The 26,149-nt window shown below is 41.0% G+C and overlaps 1 protein-coding gene across 7 annotated transcripts in view; it reads right to left on the minus strand.

Moving 5' to 3' along the window:
• The window catches only part of inpp4b (inositol polyphosphate-4-phosphatase type II B), a 311,501-nt gene that overhangs the window by 59,306 nt on the left and 226,046 nt on the right, over positions 1-26,149 (minus strand). For all 7 annotated transcript variants that reach the window (XM_049567168.1, XM_049567159.1, XM_049567186.1 and 4 more), the window contains 3 exons: positions 26,063-26,132; positions 19,577-19,724; positions 8,677-8,807 (listed from right to left, as the gene is read on the minus strand). In XM_049567168.1, coding sequence (XP_049423125.1) covers positions 8,677-8,807; positions 19,577-19,724; positions 26,063-26,132 — 349 coding nt within the window. The remainder of the gene's footprint in view (positions 1-8,676; positions 8,808-19,576; positions 19,725-26,062; positions 26,133-26,149) is intronic.

The raw sequence follows: 26,149 nt of genomic DNA on the forward strand, positions 1-26,149 counted from the left end.
ACGTTGGCTGCTCAAATCTCCAATATGTAAATAGGGTTGATGAGACCCTTTGAGACGAGGCAAAGCTTTCAAGAACATTCAAGGAACACAGGCAATTTAGCAGTGTTGTGATGTTTGCCAGCAGAGGTAAGTCAGTAAAAAAAGAAGATAGTCGAAACAAGTACAGAAGACCGAAGAATACTCATATCACAAAGTTCCGTAATCTAGTTTGGCATCAAAACTTTTAATTAAATCCTCTTTTAAAACAAACGAATTTGAATTGCCATCTAAGGAATTAAAGCTTGTGTAAAGAGAAGAAGAAGAAAAAAAACAGTAAAAACTGCTCTAGTGCAAGTTACATGTTTTCAGCTTGTCTGCCGCAAGTTATTTTGTCATAGAGGTTGTAGAGGGCCATGACGCTTTTTAAACATGCTGATGTAATTAATTTATCTAAATGTAATGTAACAATTCTGTAAATTTGTGCGATGGAAATGAGTAAATATGCAAATGCACTGATCAGACACAAAATTAAAACCACTGACAGGTAAAGCAAATAACATTGATCTTGTTACAATGCAATGTTCTGCTGGAGAACTTTGGTCCTGGCTTTCATGTAGATGTCACTTGAGACACACAACCCACCCAAACACTGTTTCACTTTTCCCTCCCCCCCCTTAGGAGGACAATGTGCCATGCTACTCTGCACTCCAAATTCCCCAGCATCTATCCGACATGCTGGTACCCCCTCACAACCCATGGGACTCAAAGGATCCATCGCCAACGCCCTGGTGCCAAACACTGCAGGACACCCCCAGAGGTCTTCACTATGACCTGTCAAGGGATGGGCACAGACCCTTATGGGGTGTCCTCAGGTGTCTGGCACAAATCGTTGGCTGCAGACCCTGGATTGGTATCTGGGGAATTTTGTGGCCAGTTTGACACCTTCAGGTCTTTTTCACATTCCTCTTATCATTCCTGAGCAGTTTTCGCAGGGTGGCATGTTGCACTGTCCTGCTGGGAGGGACGCTGGTATCGGGGAGTGCCACTGCCAGGACCCAAGATTTCCCAGCAGAACACTGCACCATAACAAGATGATCAATGTTATTTACTTCACCCATCAGTGGTTTTACTGTTGTGGCTGATTAGTGTACATGTGCTTGAGGAGATCCATCTGTTCATTTTCATTGTCGGTGAACTGCTTTAGGTCTATCTGACACGTTTGAATGGCTCGTATAAGACTGAACAGACCTTTGCATTCTGTGGTGCTTTATTAGTGTTGTATTTCAGTCTTTTTTTATAACATCACAGTGATAATCTACAACATTTTTTTTCTGTGTTTCTGATATTATCATGTGTGACATGTAGTTAGCTGTGCTGTGATCACACAGATAATTCGACACACCAGCGTTGCCAGTGGTGTGACTACTGATCCATGAATTGACTGTTAAGGAAGTTTAATTTTTTTTGTTGGCAAAGATCCCCTGCCATCTCTCTGCCCGCCCACAAAGATCATGATATCCACACAGTTTTTCTTGTCCTTTTTCAGACAGTCTGCTGATGTGGGAAACACATCAAAACATACATCCATTTACATTGAAAGTTATTATTTCACGCCAGAGAAGATCTACCAAGACAGACTATGAACTTTCATAGGGAGAGTTACATCAGGTAGCGGATAGATTCTATACAGAGGCTATATGCAAAGTTGTATTTGTGGAGCCTTATGGTTCTGTATATCTCAAATCAGTACCCTCGTGCAATTACGACAGCAAAATGAGAATGAGGCAGAGATTTCATTAATTACTCAAATTTCTCCAACTCACTGAATGGTCTGTGGTCTTGTCAACAATGATTATTTTCTCATCTAAAAGGCTGACATTCTGTGACTGTTTCCAAATCTTAAAGTGAAGCCGAGTGTGCCTCATACTGTAGCTCATCAGGTTTGTTAATCGCAGCATAATGACAAAAAAGAAATAGTATCCACACTCCGCTCTTCTACCTGACATGGGCCCTAATTCTACTTTGTGTTGAGAAGAACTAAACTAAGCAGTACACACTGTTTTCCGTCCTGTTCATCAATTACTCTCGAGGCATCAGACCTGTATGCAGCAATCAAAGCTTCAGTACTACGAAGGTTTATGTTTACACAGAATCTAGATGAGAAAATCTGTTACCTGCCACAGGTTTTTAACATCATTTGGCAGGTTGGCCAAACGTGATAACAAATCCACTGCACCTCCATTACTGTATATGATGCTGAAACTGCTGACCCACTCAAGCTGAAATGTGTTACCTCAGAAATGGATAACACTTATGACTCAGCTGGAGCTGACAGCGATGTGACTTATTACTTTCAAGCACTGAAAATCAATCACGTCTTCTTCCAAAGGTGATAACAGATTTTCTGCTACTTATCAAAGTGCAAATGTAAACAGATGCCATTTCCGCCACTGAATATACTATCTGTTGACTTAATATAGTGAAGACCAAAGCAGTAGCCTCATATGTAGAAATGTGCAGTCTAGAACACTAGGAGACATATTTGCTGAGGCCTTTGGGCCTCTTTTTCAGATGTGGTGTGATGCATTCATATGTGTTCTGTATTTATCAAACAGAGACACCAGGCTGGAGGTGCAGTTTGTTTGGCGTTTGTATGACTTTTTGCGACACTACAGCCACGCTAACAGATTTATGAGGCTCTATGCAAAGTGATCTCATCCCCACTCGTTGCATTTTGATGCTTGGGCAGAAGCCGTGGGCGTTACTAAAATTACGCTGGGGGCAGCCTTTTGCATCGTATCTTGACGCAAAAGGGGTCTGCAATGAGAAGAGGTCCGTAGTAAAAATATGTTGGTGATTAGGTTTAAGCAACAAAACCACTTGGATACAGCTAGGAAAACTTGTGGTTGACTAAGTCACTCCAGGCAACATACGAAAGAGATCTTCGATTTGGTTTAGGCAACTAAAGTACGTTGGTTCCTGCTCTGTAAAGATCACAGATGTTGCTATAAAACACATGGCTTTGAGTGGCACAAATACTGCAACTAATGTTGTGTTTTGTTGGCCTGAACACTGGTCTTCTCGGTCAAAGTGCGGTGTTGGATGGCCATAATAGTGACACCTGGGATCCTGCCCAAACGGCACATTTTGGCAGTAGTTAGACCAGATTAGTTTTCAGCACAGATGTGTTTTGAGCTAAAGCCTAATATCAGCATGCTAATGTGCTGATGTTCGCAGGTTATATTAACTAGGTTCACCATTTTCTACATGCTAACATTTGCCTGTTACCACTGACTAAACACAAAGTACAGCTGAGACAAACGGGAGTGCCACAAGTGTTCTGGTACTGAACCACAAACCAAAGTACTAAGTGAACTAAAATACTGACCAGACGATGGCACTAAATGAAATGTCACTAAAGTCAATCCTCTAGGGAAATCTCAAAAAACATGGATATTTCAATCTCATGCAACCCAGTTGCTAGAATAAATATGCCATTGTACATTTCTGCCAACTACAGATACAATACGTAACATTTGTAAATTATTATGCACTGGATACATCGAAACCTAACGTTTCTTTACATTTCAATGACGCTGTAGTTGATGTGGTTATGTTTAGGCACTAAACCATTTGATTGTAATGAGGGAAAGATCACGTTTTGGCTTGAAATACCCAGTTTTGGGGGCACAAGCCAAACAGGAAACACAGCAATGTAAAAAACAGCTACACTATCCCCGCTGGAAAAACAGCGAGGGGTCACTAAAACACAACAAGTTTGTTGTTTGTTAGTCTTGAACAGTGGTCTGCAGCCTGGCAGGCGTCATGCCTTGACATGTCATTCACCATCCCCTCCGTCACCAGATGGCAAAGTCAGCTTATATACTATGTCACTTTAGAAACGTTGATATGATACATGTGGCATGTGCACATGTAATGTATTCATGGTTTGCAGAAATGCACAATGCCACACATTTTCTTCTGGCAGCTATCTCATGGAGAACACATAAGCCATCCTCTAGGGACCATGAATGCTATGGATGCCGTTAATGGACAAACTTATAAAATACATCCAGTAGTAGTTGAGGTATTGTAGTCGACAGACCAACATTGCCATCCATAGCCGCCAGTGCAGCTAATAAAAACTCTTGACCTATATACTGTTTGTGCAAATGTCTTCACCCAAAGAGAATCTAACTGGTCTTTTCAGTGTACATCATCACATTTCTGTGCTAGGAGGAGCTGTTTCCAAAGGCTAACATCCAAGTAAATGGCTAAGCTGTCATCCCTGGTCCGTGGGCTCTCACTGCCTGCTGCAGAGCTCTGGGGACCAGGCTAATCGAGCTGGTGACTGTTGTAGGTTAGATGAATTAGCCATATCAGATCCCCCATCTGTTTGCCCAGGTGGGCTGGCTATGTGACAGAAGGGCCGGTGCCAGTAATACTGACCAACATCTGGTCACTATCTCTTCTTTAAATCTTTCCTGTCATTTCTTTGCTTTTAGACACTTTTCTGAGCGGCTTTGAATCCTTCAGAAGATGAGCAACCTATATCCTGTGCTTTTAGAAATGCCGTTTGGCTGCCTGGAGGACAAACTGAGAAGAAGAAAAAAATGAGATCACAAACGACTGCAATACCATCTTGTAAGTGAGGTCTTTCAGATCAGTGTAGGTCTGTAGCATGTTAAGGGTTTCATCTTCATAGTCCTGTGACGTTGAGAGCACAGCAGGCATTTCTAATCAATCCACACTTAGATATGTTGTAAACATAAAGGAGGAGGGGACACCTGGTGTGCAAGCAGTGGAATCATCCTGAGATAAGTGTGAACTGAACAAGTGAGTCATGTCGAACGATACATTTTTTAAAAAAACAACTTTGATCCAATTCATGCCTTTTAGCATTTGTTATTATTTTTAGGGGCTTTTCTTTATCATTACTATTTCTTATGTTGCCTGTAGTAACCTGCATAACAGAAAAAGTCTGTGCACTCCACAGCTGAACATCTTTACCTGCAGGCAAACAGACTGCAGAGACTACTGTTCTAATACAGATACCAAAGAGAGAAAGTAAGGTATAAGCCTTAATCTACAATATGTAGCTCTGGGCCTTAAACGGAAGTTATCCCATAAGAGTGACTGACAGTTTCTTGTGCAGAGAAGTGCCAGCAGTACTGGTTGTTCAACAAACATCACGCTAACAGGATTACGTCTGTGCCTTTAATTCGCCAGCTGGTAAACAATGAAAGTCAGGATGATTAATTTATGAATAGGATACAGTTATTAGAGTATCTGAAGTGTTTGCTGAGGTCAGCTCATCATTAAAAATTGATAAAATGGAATCAGTGAGTGTGCTGAACCTGAACATGGGGACTCTGCCTCAACCTCCCAGCAGACTGTTTCTCCGCTTCTTCTACCTGCAGTTTCTTCAACTTTGTTTTTATTTTTGTTCCAAGTACAAAAAAAGCAGAAAAATAACAAGAACCTGCATCTGACCCATGCAATGTGCACAGACATCCCATTCTTCTTTTGCACTTGAAAATCCCCCTGACTCAAGACTGACCTTAAATTATGTGCACACTGGAGTCAGTCTCTAATATAATCGCATGAATATTTAGTTAAGGACAGAAACTCTCAAAGCCAAGTACAAACCTGCACAACCAAACTATTTTGAAAACATAATTAAAAATGTAGAAACTCCATACTGTGAGAGAGTTTATAGTTGGCATCCTCCCATCAATTTTGTATTGTTTTTAAGACCAAAGCACTGGCACAAAATATGATAGAAATTTGTGTGTACAAGCTTAAAAGGCTGACTGACAACATTTAGTTCTGACATGATGGAAAACATCACAGTAACATCATATTGATTCATTTAATGATCAATAATCCAATATTATCAATGCAAAGTGAAAACACTGATCCATATCATTATTTTTAAAGGTGCTCTATGTGACACTCACAGCGTATGAGATGTCTGGACATTTTCAACATGAAGGTGGCTGAAGTGGTTGCTAGTGGCTAATGGTGGTAACTCCATAACCAGGGGTAGAACCTCAGGGTGGTCGCTAAGCTTCTGCAATGTTGCCCTTCCAATATCCACAGTAACTGCCCTATGAGCACAGCCCAAAGTGGTGGCAATAAGCTAATCAGTGGGCTACACACATGCACTAACAAGCACAACAAACCACAGAGAGGCCTGGATGACAATACAAGAAATAGTACAAGCACCAGGCAAGAAAAAGACCACAAGGATATTTACTTCCCCTCTGGGAATAAATCAACAGAGTGGAAATATTTTGCATTTTGTATAAAAGATGAATCAACAGACAAAGCACATACTATATGCAAACAATACTGTTACGAGGTAAAATACTCAGGACAAACCTGGCTATGCATCTCACTCCGCTAACGTTGCACTACAGCAACATTAGCTGCTCTGTTTCACCAGTGTTCGGCTGAAAAAACTTGCATGCAGGCTAAAATTCAACTGTGCGCTTTTGTCAGGAGATGCAGCAACTTAAACAAGCGGAGAGTGAGTAAAACCGTTAATATTATACAGAATTTATCAAGCTATAAGTAGAGAAAAAGTCTGCTAGCCGCTAGGCTAATTTATGCGATGTAATAGTGCTTAAGCTGATAATGGGTGACTAGCACAATAACAAATGTTTTCGTTGAATTTTATACTTTTGTTAAATGTCTTTGTTGTTAAGCCATGTTTTAAGGGAGTCAATTTTAAGTACACATTACTGCACTTAACCAGTTACAGTTATCATTTATGTGTTGCTTTTATCTTCAATGGCCAAATGCAAAAATGAAAGGAATGGCAGCTTCTTTTGTAACTAACTGCGTTAACAGTGCATACTACGACATCATGCCCATGGTGGTCATGATATCACCTCATATCTATTCCAGGCCCCTGGATTTAACTAAATTTGAATCCTGGCAGATTTAGTTATATCAGCAAATGTTGTATCAGTGTCCAAAGAATCAATATAATATCATATTGTGATGAAACTAGTGATTTACACCCCTGGTGTATACATAAAGGTTAGGAGAACAATGATGATCATTGATTATTTTACATTAACTTCTCTTGTGATGGACGTCACTCAGTACTTTTGTCACCATTTGTTTAGTTTGAGTAATGATGTTGTCATTCCTCCTCTCCCCCATATTTGCTCACCCACCGGTCTTCACATTCAAACCACCTCCACACTCTGTCTCTTTGTGCCTCTTCTCTCCGCCTTTTTTAATGATATTACTTATCAATAATTAATCTGCAGCAGCTTGCCCACCCAACTTGTTTAGCAACGTCTGTCATCCTGTTAAGTAAATGCAGAGCTGGATTAGAGTGGTGAGTTGGGCAGGGGCTCCTTCGTGTATTGCAGCATCTGTGCCACACAGGGGACTTGTCAGAAACTATAATGACCAACGCCACATTATCTATTCCTCTCGCCCTCATCTCCCTTCCTCAGAGCTCAGGCAAGTAGTGCAGAGGCTTAGCCACCATCATCTCTGAGCAAAGCAAAAGCAGCAGAGACAAATATCTCATTATTAGGGATTAGAGTAAAACAGAGTTAAATTAATCAGTAGCCATAATGTCCCTATATCCATAGGAAACTAAAATATGCATAGGAGGAGATTATGGAGAGGGAAATAAACACATCCAGAGGGACTGATCAGTCTATGAGCTTCATAATGTCTGTTTGGTTTTTTTGTGTTAAGATTTCCATTTGTAGTGACTGAGTGAGTTGAAGACAGAGACAGATAATGTGGGAACATCTGTTGTTTTGTACAATAAAATTTGTCTTTGAATGCATGTTTATGGTCAATGACCACTGCACATACAGTACAGCATGCATGTTCAAATGTAGTATGTATTTTTATCCTTCTTTTGAACAGCAAATAAATCACCCACATTTTTCTGAGTACATTTCAAACACCACACTGGCATTCTGGGGCACGATCACATGTCCAATGTTTCCCTGTTCAGTGTCAGAAGCAAATGAGAAACAGCCTAATTACTTTCTGTGCTCACATTAGGAGCTAACTGCGTGGATTAATTTTATTATGTAAAACATTTGCGAAAAAAGTGTGCAAAAATTATCTGCATACCAAGTAGTACACAGACTAATTGTAAATGAGATGCAAGACTTGTGTTTTTGTTTGCACGCGGCAGACATCTGCATCAGTTTATGTGCACTGCAAACGTTTACTTTAACAAAACAGAAGGGCACAGGGGCACACACATTTCAATTGCCCCTGATGAAACCTGCGTTGCTATGGAAACTCTTTGACAGTAAGTACATAAAATGAAACAACCTTTCACTAAGCTTTCTATTGACACAAAGAATCCATCTTTCAACTCAAACTTGTCCTGCTTTTTTGGAGTTAACCTAACAGGTTAGGGGCCACTGCAGTGTTTTGATCTATAATCAGGTTATAACAGAGTCAACAGTGGGACAGGTCGGGCCAGATTACATACATTACACACCTCAATCCTTTAATTAGTCCCACAATGTCTCTATATTTAGGGGCCAAACATCACAGTAAGAGACTACTTCTTACAAAATCACTCCAAACATGATGGACCTTATTCAAGAGTGTTTGTACGACTTTGAATAAAACACCTTTGAACATGTGTGTATGAATGCCTGTGTGTACAAAGGTAAATCTTAGCAGCAGGTGCAGTCATACCAGTAATCTTGTCCAGTTCAGCCAGAGTCTCCTGGTAGGAGCTGATGATTCCTCCGTATCGTGTCATCACCTCTTTCCTTAAGTTGTCCCAGTGAGGAGAAAGCTCCCCCAGCTCCCTCAGGTCCTGCACCCTGCAGATAAACACAGATCCATGAGGAACTTTGTGGTTTTAAAGCTCAAGTTGGTCACTTTTATAAAAAAAAAATGTTTTCAGGAACACATTTTAGTGCACTGTTTAGCTGTAGAATGAAAAAGTTTGTGACCTGGTAGCCATGTTGGAAACTGTCGGCCACCGGCTGGAGAAAGACTTTGTCATTTTACAGCAAAACAGCGCACTAAAATATGTTTCTGGCAACCTTTAAGGTGAGAAATATGCAATGCAGTAAGAGAATACTGACTCCAATTTGATCAGCGCTGCCTAGTCTGACAGTTTGACCGCAGTTCACGAGCAGTGATTGACAGCTGCATTAGAGACTTTTTGGCTTTGGTTGTTTTTGGTGCGCTGCAGTGATGCCATCATACCATGAGAGGCAAGAGGAATAGGAGGACGGGCATGATTCCAGAATACAGTGACAGTTTGAGCAAATGTGACATGACGTTATTTTCAACTGTAGCTTTAACGGATATAAAACAAATCATCAGTGTACATTATGCAGCTTAGCTTTTTGTGTTTAAAACATTTAAATGGGTCATATCCATTCTTCCCAAACTCTTTACTGAGGTTTTTTGGTAAGGTATAGAAAACGCTTAACACTCCTGGTAAAGCACAGACACAAGCTTGCACATAATGAACCAGATACACATGCGCACACACACACACAGTAACGTCCTGCAGCGCCCTATGCTGAGCCAGATAAACACATTTCTGAACCTAAGGCGAGTAGCTGGTGCCCACTTATCCACTCTGCCCTATCAAATTCCTCCATTGCTTCCACCATTCTTTTACCATTAGGTATAAAATAAACCCATCTGGTCTTTACTGGTGTCACTGGAGTGATCCACTGCCTGTCTTTCATCTAGTTTTGCCTGCAGCCTCGGGCCAAAATCATCCGTGCTCCTTCTTGAGGAAATAACAGCGGCCGTGCACAAGTGTGTGCATGTGTGTCTTTGTTTGTGTGTGTGTGTGTGTGTGTGTGTGCGTGTCGGGGTGAGGGTGCTGATTTCCTACTATTACATACAGTCTCTTTCATTGGGTCATTATTTGCATGTGAAAGGCGACATCAGATGGACAGATACCATTCAGAAACCAGCCCTCCAGCATCCATTGAAAAGTAAATTGCAGTGATATTATAGAAATTAGAGGTTGAAGGAGGTTCAACATAGTCTTCAGGATGACAAATACATGGTCATATGCATTGCTTTCATGATAACGAGCCCACTTTTCAGTGATTACAGCTCATACATTTTGTATACTGTATGTCTTAAAATGAAAGGCTGCATGTATAAATGCTCGTTGGTTCGACTTATTGTTGAGACCAGGCATAATTGCTTGAATGCATAATGTAGTAGTTATTTCTTTGTTATAGTTCAACTACTACAACAAAGCGTTAGGCGCTGATAGCCTCTCCAGACTGTTCCTTGGTTTCCTCCAGGTAAGTAAGTTATTTTTAGATTACTTTGAAGTACTTCAATGCACAGCGGAGTGCGATAGAAATGATGCCAGAGAGAAAGCGATAGAGAGAGTGAGTCAAGGTCATTTCTATCATATGTATGATCAAACCCACAATATTTTAAAAGGGGTTTCAGCCAAATTACAAAACAAACAAAACAAAAACATATTTTCTCATATATCTCTAGCGGTATCAAGCCAGCCATGCTTTCAACAGTTCACACAGGGACCATTTCTTTGTTAGAATGTAGTTCTCACAAACACTGCTTGTGAATCATGCAGACACTGTTTTTAAAAAGACATGTTGTGGTGTAATTTTTAAAGCAATGTTTGCACTAGAGCTAGAATAATATATTGGCCAATGAAGTGTAGCCCAGTCGCCATTAGAAAATGTTGGCATTATAGGTTTCTTCAAAACAAGGATACGCTACATTCGTACATTTCATACGTATCATATCAACATTTCTAAAGTGATGTCATGTATGAGCTGAGGCAGAACGAGAGGCTAGACACCTGCCAAGCGTTAGACCACTGTTAGGGACCAACAAACAACACGTTTTTGTTTTGGTTTTTTTTACGGATTTTTCAGGTGCTTTTTTTTTACGGCCTGTACAGCTGTGTTTCCAACCAGGACTGTGCCACAAAAAGCAGGTGTTATCAGCTAAAACATGATCTTTTCCTAACTGAACTGAGAAGTTTTTGTACCTTAACCTAATGATAAGCATTATAATGTAGGCAATTGGTCTTGCTTATGACTACCATACCTGCATTACTGAGAATCTTCACCAACACGCCTTAACCTAACCCCACATTAACCACAGTGTTGTGTCCACTAGAATCCTCTGCATAATAACTTATGCAATAAAATGAGACATATCTGCCAACATTTATTCTGGCAGGAGGGTGACACCTGCAAGCAAGTTCAGGCCGTTACACTCTCATGGCACAGTCTTCTCACTGCATCTTACAATATATAGTAGTAACAGTAGTAGCCAGCTGAGGACCAGGGGGGGCAGGAGGGGGCAAGCCCTAGGGATGTGACTTCTAAGTGGGTAATATTGACATGGCTGTTCAAACTGGGGAAGCCATTACACTCCACCTTCCATACTGTAATTGACAATTTAATGAGGGGTGTTTCCTTTCCTTGAAATTTTCACAGATTAGTCTAAATTATAGACTTCACAGTGCATGGTTATTTGCCAGTGCATTTCCAAATGGTTCGAGGCAATTTTCATGTGTAGTTTGTGCTACTGTATCACAAGCATTCATGGTAGGGACGTCTGTTTTGTTAATCAAACCTATATCAAATCTTAGAGTGCTATACCTTGTTTCACTCAGAAAAAGAATGACTTCCAAGTCAATATAATCTCACAACAAGGAAATATCTGAGAGCATGATAGGTGAAATAAAAATACATGGAATTCACCGATTTGGGAAGGTTCAATACACAATATGTCATTTTCTGCTCCTAGGGGTCTCTCAATCAAAACAATAACTAAAGATGCAGTTTGTAATGTTGTGAAGTAGCATAGGATCATGGGAGTTGTTGTCTTCATTGCTCAAGAACCACCGTAGCTGTTTTATTTTTAGGTTAAGATTCCTTCAGTATTCATCCTAAAGGTTTTTTTTTTTTTTTTTTTAACCGGGATCTGAACAATTTGCGGAAGTCTTCTTCTCCTCCACCTCCAAACAAACCCCATAATTCTTACAGGCATAAACTTGGAATAAAGCAGTTTCACGTTAAAAATCAGGGTCTCTCTGACACTCTTCTGTGGCCAAAAAACTACAGGACAGGCTGCTACCTGAGCTGCCCTAACGTTAACTCAGCTTGTTTTAAGGTTATAACTGGGTGCTGAAATATCCACAAAGGTCTCCTCCTCTCAACAACATACGGACCTGGTAATCAAAACTGTTAAAAACTTACAAATTTAGTGGTATCTAGCGGTGAGGTTGCAGAACTAAAACTTCTCCCATGTGCCAAGCATGTAGGGGAACTACGGTGGAAAAGATGAACGGCCCTATCTGGAGCCAGTGCTTGGTTTGTCCATTCTGTGTTACTGGAGAACATCATAGTGGACCCCATGGGAGATGACCCACTCTTGATGTAGATAAGGTAATGAAAACACAATGATTCTTATTTTCATGTGATCATAAATAAAGAAAAACATAGCTATGATCATTATATACAACTCATGCGAATAGATGCACCTAAATCCTACACACTGGACCTTTAAGCCGTCAGTGCTCTGCTCAAGCTTTTGCTACATGCCTGCTGCCACAATGCTCATCTGAAAGCTATGCTGTTACTTGCTACTGCTGCTGCGGTTTTTACCATTTCAAAAACCCAACCTCCACCCAAACACACACCTGTAGGCTCTGAGTCTACCTTTCCCTACAGGGGGTCGTTAGTGTCATCGCATCCCACTCCCTGCTGTGCTGAGCTTGGTGTTTCCTTGTGGGCAGCGTAGTAATAAGAAATTACCGAGCAGCAAGCCAAACTGGGTGTGAGGTAATTCAGGAAAAGCTTCACCATTACTAAAGATTAATTTTGGGGCTTTTTCGCCTTTAATGGATAGGACAGAGTGAAAAGGGGAAAGAAAGAGAGAGGGGGGGATGACATGCAGTAAATGGTTGCAAGCCGGTTGAACTGCAGCTGCAGCGAGGCATCATCTCTGTATATGGGGCGCTGGCACTATCTATTACGCTACCAACACCCCAAGCTTCACCATTACATAGTGGGCTACCAGACAGCGTTGTAAAATTTATCATCTGTAAAAAAACAGAAAATGTTATCCAATTTTACGCTCCTTAAATATCATTATTAGTATCGGCCTCAAATATCCAGTATCGGTTGGCTACAGTAAGCATCACAAAGAAATTCCATTCACCTCCACTGTATAAGGAGAGATGCAGAAATCTCAGGGGAGATGGTGTATTAAAACCTGGCACACTAAACTAAATTTATCTCAGTTGATACCACTAGAGGCAAATGAGAAAATATGTTTTTGTTATTATAATTCATGTGATTCTTTAAATACACACCCGAGCACAGTATGCTATCAGCTCACGAAGCATACACGCAGCAAACATTTGCAAATGACATTCCAGCCCGGTTAAAAACAACTGAACCCGTTGTAAAACAAATGGTAGATCACATACAAGACATTTTCCTCATCTCTCGCCTCGGTCTGGTTCTAAACAAACCTGCAGCTGGAAACAACCTCTAGGCAGAGAGGCGCCACATGCTGGGCGACGCTGCCAACAGGCTCTGCAGGTGGTTGTAAGTAAGTTATGCTTATGGCATAGGGAAGATAGACAGGAGGCTTCCTTACAAAGGGAGTACATTCCAGATTACCATAAGCGAAGGAAGATTACAGTACCATGGGCAGCAGCAGAGCCAGCAGCACAGGCATGCATGTGATTTTAGGTTATTCAAAAGGGAGCACCATTTTCACTTTTGGCATTTAGTGCTTGAAACCATTCTTAATTATAAAATGATTTAAACAGAGGCCAATGATGAATATACATGTTTATTCAAAAGCTGCTGTGTGCAAAAGTCCCAGAAATAAGATCAGCTCCTTTGTAAATGAGGATGGCTGATAACTCCTTTATTTAAATGAAATAAAATCTACCATCAGTTCTTTTTTTTTCTTTTCCTTGTCCTGTTGTTTGAGGATGCTTGTTAGTATGTTTGTTGATGTTATTTTGTTACTAATGTTAAAACAAACTCCTAAAATAATGAAAAAAAAAACCCTGCTCTTTTATTGAAGCATGATGCTAGCATTGAGGTAGATTTCAAAGCTTGTGCAGAACATATTGTTTCCATCATACTTACTGCAGTTAAAGTGATCCCTCATACAGTAAACGGACAATTTTAGCCAATCAAGGGTCAATGCTTTCTAATTTCTTTTGTTTATATGGCAAATGTTACATGGTACTAGATTGTTAAAATGCTCTTAAAGTGATTGCAACCATATACAATTATCCATAATCTCTACCTACATTTCTCAGCCACTGCTTTTGTGCATCACAGTGTCGAAGTGGACCATTGTCTCTTGAGAGGTCTCCTGTTACTTTGTGTTGGGGAGTCTGGAGTGGAGGTCAGAGTGGATGATCCTGGTCTAAATAACAGATAATGGATAAAATAATAGACAAACATATCTGCTTGCTAAATGAGGGTGATAAGGCAGTGTCATGGTGGTTAAAGAGATATGATATCACCTCCTTAATCAGAGGACTATTGTGTGGAAAGAGTAAAGGTGTGATTGGGGGGGAAAGGCGCGATAAGAGCATGTGTAGGCTGATTAACTATATGCATGTAAAAACAGGGTAACAACATCAATCGGGTCTTTCACATTGAACAGCGGACATTTTGTAAAAAGTGCTCCAATAAAGAGTTTATACATAAGAAGTATCTTGAAGATCTTATGTTCTTGGTTTAAATGTTTAAAAAGTATTATATAGGAGGATCTAATTATAACTTAAAAGTACAAATAACATTTTTAGAGGGTTTGAATAACGTAACCTGTTCAATGCATGGATACTTTTCATGCTCTGAATGGATTTAATCTCATAGCTTTAAGATACTGTATACATACTACTATCATACTGAGGTGATTTTCTTTTCCTTGTCCTGTTGTTTGAGGATGCTTGTTAGTATGTTTGTTGATGATATTTTGTTACTGCTCAGGTTTTGTTGACATTACTCATACAGCTGATAACAATCTTAGAACGTCTATACCCTAGGATCACAACTACATTTGTCATATATTGTATAAATTATGGTGCATTACTTTTCATAGATGTATGTCAATGGCTGTATATAAAGATGGATGGCATGACGGCTCCCCAAAACTGGTCAGCAAAAAAAGGTCAGTAGTACAGGTAATAAACCACAACCGAAAGTAAAGTAAGTACACACCAAATAAACCTTTCCCAAAGATGATATTTGTCAGTTTGGGGGGTTCTTATCACTCTGATGAATGTTCAAGTGTTTGTTTTTTTGTTAGGTTTGGGTTTAATCAGTTAATTGATGCTATAAAAACAAGGTTGGACATCATGAGTGACCGCAGTCTGTGTAAATCTGATCAATGGCCCTGCTCACAGTTGGGTCAAACAGGGTATTGGTGGGAACTCAATACCAGCAACTTCTTGATTTCTACTGCGCAGACTCTGGCTCCAAATGACAAATATGGCAGCGTCCATATCTGGAATATTTGGCTTCATTTTTGTGCACCCGAAGGAAATGAAGATGTGTCGTCCATCCATATATACAGTCTATAGTATTATTACGAACAATGAGTGAGAACAGCCTGAGCCTGAGTGTCGACAGCCTAGGAACTGATTTCTGCTACATATTGTTCAGAATGAAAAACAATTCTTCTGGAAGTAACTGAATAACTAAAAGCATTCAGAATAATGCAGCAGATTATCTAGCTGATTATACTTTTCAAAAAATCACGAGTTCCTTTCTGTTTGCTGTACTCAAGTAGACTATGGGACAATAAATAAGTATATAAAAAAAAGAAAATAGAAAACAAAAATGATAAAAATGGATGAACAGAAAAAAGTATCCTTTAGGATGGAGAGAAGTGAGGGATACCATTATATCATGTTGTATTTTAATATGTTGTGGTTTTGCACGGCTGCTACCTTGGCCAGGTCTCTCTTGATTGCAATGGTACTTCCTGGTAAAATAATAAATGATAATGACTAGGGGATATGACACAAGAACATACAGTAGCTGACGATGTTCACTTATTCATTTAAAACTAAAAACTACAACATTATATGGATATTAAAATCATTAAATGGTGGACAAAAGTCAAGTGAAACAATGTGTTCAAATTGGCTCGGACAGACAACTGGGATAGCAGAATACATTTCCCAAAGAGCAAAGACCCGTCATGAGGGCACCTTTATTTCATGGTGCGTTATAGTGCCTGTTCAGTTTAATCACAGAGGGCTTTGTGTGTGGGGTCAATAAAAACTGCGTGAGAGGACTGATAAGCAAACCCCTCTTAAACAACACTGCAGCTTGTTCTGAAAAAACAAAGCAAACATAAAAAAACCAGACTCATCCAACAAGCAGTCATTAATACTGATCCTGAATGTAGAGCAATTGCAAACAGTGAAGCGGGTGTCAAAATGTCACCTGTATGATCTTAATACACAATCTCAGCGGTTATTTATTAACAGGAAAAGAAGGGGGACATGATTTTTTTCCATTAATGAGAAACCAGACAGCTCTTAATGAATGGGGTTTAATCGACGCCCACACGCCGACACTTTACTACACATGCATTAATTATCTTTACACACACAAACACTCACACACACACACACACACACACACACACACACACAGAAGGAATCACAGCATCTCCACTGGCGGAAAAAAAGAAAACTCAGCCACCTCTGTGTTCACAGAGTTAGATTAAAACATGACTGTAGACATCAAAGCGAACAAACAGAAGAAAGAAACATCCGAGATTATCACAGAGTGGTGAAGCAAACTAAGCCACCCACCATCCGCCGCTGCACTCACAACTTTGCAGCACTAACTGAATCATTAAAAACACTGAGCTAGCACCAGTGTGAGGCTGGCTGACAGAGTCGGCTAAATGGAGAGGCACCGTGGAGAAAGACAACATTTAAAGAGGATTATAGGAGAGGTGCTTAAGCGACCAAGCTTGAGATACGGTACACATGCCTGTTAATAAACAAACACTGTATATGGTAGTCATGGTTTAGAGCCTGCTGTGTGCTCATGAGCTGTATTAAACAGATAAGGCATTTAATAAATATTCTATAATTGTCTTCTAAATTTAGTTGTGATTTAAATTATCAGTTTGCGGAGCAGATCATCTTCTATTCAAACAGACAGCAGGGTTACAGATGCTGACGGAGGGAACCATGGTGTGGGAACATGAACAGGTTTTCTGTTAAGACAGGTAAACTGATAACTACGCTTGTCTCGTCGGTCAATAACGGCTGTGTTATTGTTTTTGTATGTGTGTGGTGGAGGCACTTGTGTGTATGTTTCCGCATGTGAATGTGTCCTTGAACTCTGCGTGATCCTGAAGGTGTACGCAGTGATTGCAAATCAAACTCTCCTCCCACAACCAACTTCATCAGTCTCTGATTGCATCTTTTTGTGCCTATTCCTTGTATTAACATGAGCATAAAGAAATCATCTAAAGCTGTGTGAGTGTGTGTGTGTGTGTGTGTTTACGTATGGATGCCTTTGTGTGTTATGTATGAGAAGGGGTTGCCAGGGACAACAGGCCAGTTGAGGAATGATCTGCCTTGACAAACACTGGTCGAGCCTGAGGGAAGGGACCACGGGATCTAATTACGGGTGCACACTCAGAGACTGGTGAAACATCACCTCCCTCTGTCCTTGTCTCAACCTGTCCTCGTTCTCGCACAGTATTAACTGGACTGGACTTTAATTGCAGTTATGTTCTTGACTCCCATGTTTTGATGCTGTTTTGTAGGTGTTAAACACATTTATTCACAGGATTTTTTTTTTGTCAAAGTGATGATTCAAAAAGGAAAGCAATTATTTGTGGCATTTTATGTTTGCCTTTAACTACTGGAAGGGGTAACACAACAAGAAGATGACACCACAGTGAGCTGTTTGATGAAGAGTTGCAGGCTCCTCAGCAAGTTAACCAACTTTCACTGTGACCTGCCATTGTGTGGAAAACTATTTGCACTGTGCATAGCATGAAGTCAAACCATAATTGCTCACGGCATGATGGAAAAAAGGCCAATTACTAACCAACTTCATGAGTTTGTCATGCTGTGCTGTTAACAGATACACAAGCTATTTCTCTGTTTAGCTTGCAGTGAGATAGCCATATCCGACAGGGAACAGCTATCTCTTCAAAGCCACCAGACTCCTTTGTCAGAAACAGTAATTCACTCAGGAAAACTTTATGTCCATTTGCAGTATTTTATTTGGCGGTATGGCTCTGTTCTGGGGCCCCTCCGTCTTTCCTCGGGCCTATGCAGAAAGCCTCTTCCATGCCCCTACGTGCCTGCATGGAAAGCCTTAAGGCAGAGAGAGCACACCTCTCTGCCCTTCCACGTGCAAACGAAGAAAGCCTGAGGCAGAGAGAGCAAACCTCCCTGCCCTTCCATGCGTCTACATGGAAAGCCTAATGCAGGGAGAGCAGCAGCAAAGACTCCTTGGGAACAGAACAGAGCAGCATCAATGACAAAAAGAGATGACATTAATAAGTCAGACATGAAAAGGAGGAGCTGGGGTGAAGGTGGGTTGCAAAGCAGCTTGCAGAGGAAGCAGCAACAGTAGGCAGGCCAGAGCAGTTTAAACAGGGCGCCCTGAATGAGATTTGCCAATTGGTTGCATAGAAAGGAATCATGTGATCTATCAGCTGACTCCCTTTAATCAATCAGCTGCTCCATCAGTTGATTGGGATATTTGAGATCAGCTGATGTAGATGGGATGTGAGCTGAGCTTGACATTATGTCTTGCCTGAGCTAACGCTATGCTCATGTTGCTGGATGTACTGCTGCCTCGATGGTAGGGATGAGCGAGTACACCACAATCTGTATCTCTTCCACAAACTAAATTCTCTGTATCTGTACTCATGGGCAGACTTTAAAACGGAAATGTGTGGGGCCGAGCCAGAAGATGTTAATTTTAAACCTGAAATTGAAATTGATGGGTTGATCAGAGTGAGAGATTGAACACAAGTACGGATATCGACACAATTTACTTGGATGACCCATTTAGATTGGTTAGTTTGTTTGGATTATTCTGAGACGTCATTGTTTTAAAGCGGTAGGCTGGATTCACCAAAGCCGAACTATCCCTTTAAGGAGTATAACTTAAGTTTTTGTCTGATTCAGCACCAGTGGCAGGATGTTCCAGAAGCCTTCTTGCAAAGCTTGATGAGAGGACCGGGAGAGAGGGTGTGAGTGAGTGTGTGTTTGAAAGAGACAATGTTTGTCGTTTTCTGGATACACAGGCATAGAAGCTTCTTTTGAAGTGTTAAGCAGATCTGAATAATTCACTCCTCTTCAAATATAGGCCGAACTTTTAAACAATCATTTACATCGGTGAACTGGGTCGGGATAGCAGTCTAGAAACTACACACACCTACTGTACACATAATGAGATAACACCAGGATGGAGATTTACTTTGAACTGCTGATTGTTTTCCATTGTCTGATTTGTTAGAGGAAATGAGCGATCTGATGCAATGAGAAAGTTGGCAGTGACATCCACGAGATCGACAGTATGATTTCAGAGTGACTTACCTGCTCATGTCCTCCTGAATATACAGTGAGAGCAGCTGTTTGGGGATGCTAAAGGACAACGTGCACTCCTCCATTTGTTCCCGCACAAGCATCCACTTGCTGTCCACGGTTTGAAATCTGTACACCTTGCATATCGGGTTCTTGAACACTGAAAGTGGGAGACAAAGGGAGGGAAGAAAGGTATATTCAACCATCTGACACAGCAGAAGATACGTTCTCATCAAAGATTATTCTAACTTTTAAAAATGTACAGAGGGAAAACAGAAGATCTGAACCAACTTTGACAACTGGTCCCCTCAAGGACGCTACAGACAAACTCTTCAAAAGTCACATGAGGTGTGAAGCACAAATTAAATTCTATAATCAATAACTGTGTCTGCCAAAGATAAGGTGTTTCTCATCTTCCAAGGCCTTCTCTTTCTCTCTTTCTACTTCAGTGGCAGCACAGCAGACTAGAATACTGACTGAAATATTGAGACCTTGTCCTGTTAATCTTTGCCTTATTATTTCCTCCATTTCCATTTTAATTGCTTGTTTATTGTACAACAGTCAGGCAGAGAGAGTTGACTCACTCTGAAACTTTGCTTGCTTACACCACCACCCAGCTCTCCCATTAAAATCTATTCAGATTCAGCCCCATCTTCTTCATTTTTGCAGAGAGTGGCTAATAGCAGCAATCGAAGGCTGGAAACGAAAAACAGCTCTAATGCTCTTATCTGCATGCTGGCAGCAGAGGGCAAGAAAGCTGTGTGCCTTGAACAGTGTTTACCACTCCTTTTCGTTTCCAGAGCTGCAGTCATAAAGGAAGTCACTCAATAAGTCGGAGCTGAAGCACCCGGGGTGAAACGTTGACAATCTCGTTGCAGGCAGTCAAACATGCATGGCACCAGTAAAATGTTTTCGCTTGGATTCAAAAGCTGGAGCCACACTTCTACTCCTGCTGACAGCACAGAGAGCACTCCCCCCTACCAAACCTTTCATACTGCACTGTACCCTGATCTGGCCCCAGATTGTCCTTTTTCCAAAGTCATCTGTCTAAGTGCCCAAGTCATTAATCCTGGTGGCGCTACGTCATTTGTCCTCGAGTGTTTAAGTTCACTGATGTCCTTCAATGCAGATGGGTTCAAGAAGACGCACTACAGTGAGAGTTCTTATGTAGTAAGAGGATCTTAATGTAAGATGCAATGTCATCATGAAGTGTGCTGGCTGGTTGCCGCCTATTTAAAAAAAAAAAGCTGGTTTCCAAGTAAATTTTGTGCAATCATTTCAAAGCAGAACAAAAAATGGGCTTGTAGGAAGTAAAAAAACGCGCCAACGACACAAATGCCGAGGGTCTCTTGTTGATATGCAATGTACAAATCAAATGTTTATGTTACGTTGTTTTGTGTTTTGATTCTGCTCTCAGCTGCGTCTCTCCAGGTGCCACCCTCCCCCGCCTCGCAGCTGCAGTGGGTGATTGTATGCAGCTGATGTCAATCATTTATCAGAGCCTGGAGGATTAAAAGACCAGCAGAGAGGAGCAGACGGGGCCAGTGGGTCACTCGGCAGCAGTCAGGCTGTGTGTGTTGTAGATTTACCTTCTTATATTCCAGTTGTGGCTCAATAGTGTGCGTTGTAATCCCTGCTTACTTTAATAGTTAATTTGTGGATTTTACTGTGTAACTAGTGCACTGTCTTCTTTTGGTGAGGAAGTAGTTTTCAGTTGATGTCCTTAAGCCTGTAATCATCTTATTTCTCATTGTTTATTGCTCAGTGCTTATATTTCGGTTTCCCTTGATTCTTTTTCCCTGGTTTAATTTTACTGATACTTCCCTCATCCCCTGGGCTACTCTAGGAATGTAACACTCCAGCATCTGCTAACATTTTTGCATGCTGCTTTCCCGGGAATATTGTGTATTTTTCTTATTTTCAATAAATCCCATGAAATATCTAAAACAAACATCTGATATTACTAACAAATATTGTCTGTGTAGCCAAAGCCTGATATAAAGTAGCTTACCCCTCTGTGCCATAGACCTTCATTCCTGTCCAAAAAACATATTTCTTTATTAAAGGTCCAGTGTGTAGGATTTCCTGGCATCTAGCGGTGTTGCACAACTGAAACATCTCCTGCGTGCTTAGCATGCAAGAGAACCATGGTGGCTGACACAAAAACAGGAATGATCCTATCTAGAGCCAGTGTTTGGTTTGTCTGTTCGTGGCTACTGTGGAACAACATGGTGGACTCAGTGGAGGAGGACCTGCTCTGTATGTAGATATAAATGGCTCATTCTGAGGCTCTAGCAAAAGTTTAGTTGGAATGACAATACTTTTCATGCTCCGGCTGCAAGTTTTCTTTCTTACCCTGCCATTCACTCCTTGCACATATGCTCACTATCTCTAGATGTCATTGTCTGGTAGGTCATTTGAGTCATCAGCTGATTCACAATCAACCAACAGCATAGTGACACACCTTCTCTGTCAGCCTATCATCTTACTGCTCCTCATTTTAAATATGATTCTGTCACTGCTGTAGTTCTTTCTCGCTGCAGTTGTGCGCGCCCTCCACCTCCCAATCACCACCTAGTCTTTATGGATTCATCAGCCTCATCTGCCTCACAGTCATCAGCCTCAGAGTCAGCAGCCACCACCACCTCCAGTGTCTGGACTCAGTGCGGGGATCTATCTTACTACTGCTCAGATGTCCCCCGATCACAAAATATCTCCCTCTGGTGTCCAAGTGCCAAAAACTTCTGTTAAATCTTAATCAGCACAAATCATCTGTTAATCTGTACACTCATATTCTGTATTACATATTATCTTTACTTCATTCTTCTGTCTCTCCTGATTGAAATGAAAATTATATACCATTTCTTTCAATATATGCCACCAAATCCTACACACTGGATCTTTATTAGGAACATGGGTACTGAGGTTAATTCTGAGTTGATTCTACATAAACTGTTTTGGTGCTTTAATTACTCGTTAGTGGAGAAAGTACGCATTAATCCACAGTTGAAAAAAGTCAAAGTAAACATTATTTACTCCTGTTTGAGTGATGTCTACTACAAAAACTACAACATTACATCTTCAGTAGGAACAATCGGGCTTGGAGCCACAGATGGGGTAAAGAAATGGGAAAGTAGTGAGACAAAATAACGAGTTGTTGATTTGGTTATTTTGCAGGTTTTGTTCACAAAAAGAAAAGGGGAAAATAGACAAACTAATGGCCAGATACAGTAACTATGATGAGCACCTTAGAAATGAAGCACTATCTGGTATGACATTTGTGACATTGCAAGACTTTGTCTACCAACAAATACATGTTTGGAATAAAAACAATAAGAATATTTTTAAGATATCTTATTAAAGGGGGTCATTTTAGCTCAATTTGTTTTTGTTTGTTTCATTTTAATATGCAGCAGTTATGTCTGAATACACTGTTAACCCAGGTACAAGCAGACATTTAGAGCTCCTCTGAAGGACAATAGCTGTACGCCAAATAGGCTACAGAGAGGCTTATTATTATTTTTCTGCGCTGCTGAAGTTGATGTTGAAATTAATGATGATTAAGGTTAAGCCTGGCCCTGGAATCACCCCAGAAAGGATTCATAATTGCAACTAAATGAAATGGGATTTTCAGACATTGTTGGCATGGGGATTAGAGAAAGTGAAATGGATGACAAAAAAATAAATGGGGAGCAAGGGACACATGGAGCGAAGGGGGTGAAGGCAAAACCTTAATCGGAAGAGCGACAGTTGCTGACTTCCACCTCCATCAGAGAAGCAGATTAACCCCTGAACCCCCCCCCGCCACCACACTAATCTGACCACCAATCAGGCGTCTCTGTTTCCCTTCCTGACACCTCTTAAGAAAATGACTTCCCGAGCTGTGCTGTGCGTGGGCTCCCCTCTTTCCCTGCTCTCTGCATGCTCATTTCGAAAGGTAATAAAAGTGGAAGACTAAATTGCATTACTCAATCTGGCGGGGTCTGCAGGGAAGGTATTGTTTTGACGGGCTGCAGATGTGCACCTGCAAACATGGCTGCAGTTCACAAGCTAATCACAGCGGAAACAGTAAGCGACAGTGACACCATGACAACAGACGTGGTGCTGCCGGGGAGCTTAGGGAGGTGGTGGGAATCTGGATAAAAGAGAAAATGGATGTGCAGAACAAATGAATGCATGAGATGAAAAAAGGGAAACTAGTTTCCCAAGTGTCCTCTGAACAAGGGCTGTGAAGTTTCGACACAGCAGGAATTGTGACCTCTTGAAGTCTACCCCCTTTTCTGTCTCCTTGTCTTTCATTTTCACTCGACAATTCTCTCTGTCTATACCAGTCAGGGTGCTACCCTTCTGTGCTTCCACTAAATCAATCTCAAGCAGCTAGCGTGGCGTCCTCTGCTTGTCTTCAGTTAGTCCACAAAGAACCGGTGGGGTTTACCTCATTGTCAGATACCTGTCAATATTCTTTTTCACTGCCTGAAAATGCTAATTTTGAATAAAAGCAGTAATTACATATTGACATTAAGGGATATTTGGATAAAGGAAGATGCAAAGATTACATTACAATTCATTACAATTGGGTCTGTCGTCGTGGGGGGTCAAAGGGTACAGATGACCCTGTCTCAAGGCCAAGGGGGGCCCATGAAAAGATCTACAGTTAACCCTCAAAATTGAATGAATAGGCCTGATGAAAAATAAATATTTGTTCATTGCTGATTTGATCTTATGATTTAATATCTTTAAGTAATATCCTCAATCAGTGTTTCATTTTACTCTTCTCTTTCTCTTCTTTTCAGTCCAGGACACACATGTGACTACCTTTGCTTTTCAAAATAAGAAAACAAGGTCTCAACAGTAGATACAAGAACAAGTAAATACAAAATATATGTGGAAATATGATTAATTGGATTATATATCAATTCAGTTCAGTTCAATTCAATTCAATTCAATCACAGGTACACTCACTGGCAACCTTATTAGGTACACCTTGCTAGTTCCAGGTTGGACCCCTTAATTCTTTGCGGCATAGTTTCAACAAGGTGCTGGAAACATTCCTCAGAGATTTTGGTCCACATTGACATGATTGCATCACGCAGTTGCTGCAGATTTGTCGGTTGCACATCCATGATGTGAATCTCCCGTTCCACCACATCCCAAAGGTGCTCTACTGGATTGAGATCTGGTGACTGTGGAGGCCGCTGGAGTACAGTGAACTCATTGTCATGTTCAAGAAACCAGTTTGAGATGATCTGAGCTTTGTGACATGGTGCGTTATCCTGCTGGAAGTAGCCATCAGAAGATGGGTACACTATGGTCATAAAGGGATGGACGCGGTCAGCAACAATACTCAGGTAGGCTGTGGTATTTAAACCATGCTCAGTTGGTACTAAGGGGCCCAAAGTGTGTCAAGAAAATATCCCCCACACCATTACACCACCACCACCAGCCTGAACCGTTGATACAAGGCAGGATGGAGCCATGCTTTCTTGTTGTTTACACCAAATTGTGACCCTACAACCTGAATATCGCAGCAGAAATCCAGACTCATCAGACCAGGCAACGTATTTCTGATTTTCTATTGTCCAGTTTTGGTGAGCCTGTGTGAACTGTAGCCTCAGTTTCCTGTTGTTAGCTGACAGGAGTGGCACCTGGTGTGGTCTTCTGCTGCTGTAGCCCATCTGCTTCAAGGTTCAACATGTTGTTCATTCAGAGATGGTCTTCTGCAGACCTTGGTTGTAACGAGTGGCTATTTGAGTTACTGTTGCCTTTCTATCATCTTGAACCAGTCTGGCCATTCTCCTCTGACCTCTGGCATCAACAAGACATTTTCAACCAGAGAACTGCTGCTCACTGGATATTTTCTCTTCTTCGGACCATCCTCTGTAAACCCTAGAGATGGTTGTGTGCGAAAATCCCAGTAGATCAGCAGTTTCTGAAACTCAGACCAGCCCGTCTGGCACCAACAACCATGACACATTCAAAGTCACTTAAACCACCTTTCTGCCTCATCCTGATGCTTGGTTTGAACTTCAGCAGGTCGTCTTGACCATGTCTACATGCCTCAGTGCATTAAGGTGCTGCCATGTGAATGACTAGTTAGCTATTTCTGTTAGCAAGCAGTTGAACAGGTGTACCTAATAAAGTGGCCAGTGAGTATATATAAATGTATAGAGATCGCCCCCATGGGTGTGGATGTGGGGCCAACTTTTACAATAAAATGTTGTCCCCCTGACCGTATTTACTAACAGCTGGCCTGATTACAGTAACATCTAGTTGAATTATTTTAAGTCTTCCTTTGAGGCCATTGCAAGGTACATTTTTCTTCCTGTAAAAATAACCCTTTTTAAAATCCCAAAATAGAAACAAAATATAAAGAAGTAGGATGAAAGGAAAATTAGACGATAAATGCTTTTTTCGGTCTTTTCTTTTCTCTTTTTTTGGATTGCCACATTATTCAGCAATGAATGGTGAAATTACAGGTGTTCAGAGTACGACTCATACCTGGCCCTGTAAGTGGGTTATTTTCTCTGTCGATGCAGGCATGGGACGCAGACTCACAAACCAAGGGACACTGGAAAGGAAAATAAC

The sequence above is a fragment of the Epinephelus fuscoguttatus genome, linkage group LG3 (genome assembly GCF_011397635.1).
Source record: "Epinephelus fuscoguttatus linkage group LG3, E.fuscoguttatus.final_Chr_v1".
In the NCBI taxonomy this organism is placed as follows: Eukaryota; Metazoa; Chordata; class Actinopteri; order Perciformes; family Serranidae; genus Epinephelus; species Epinephelus fuscoguttatus.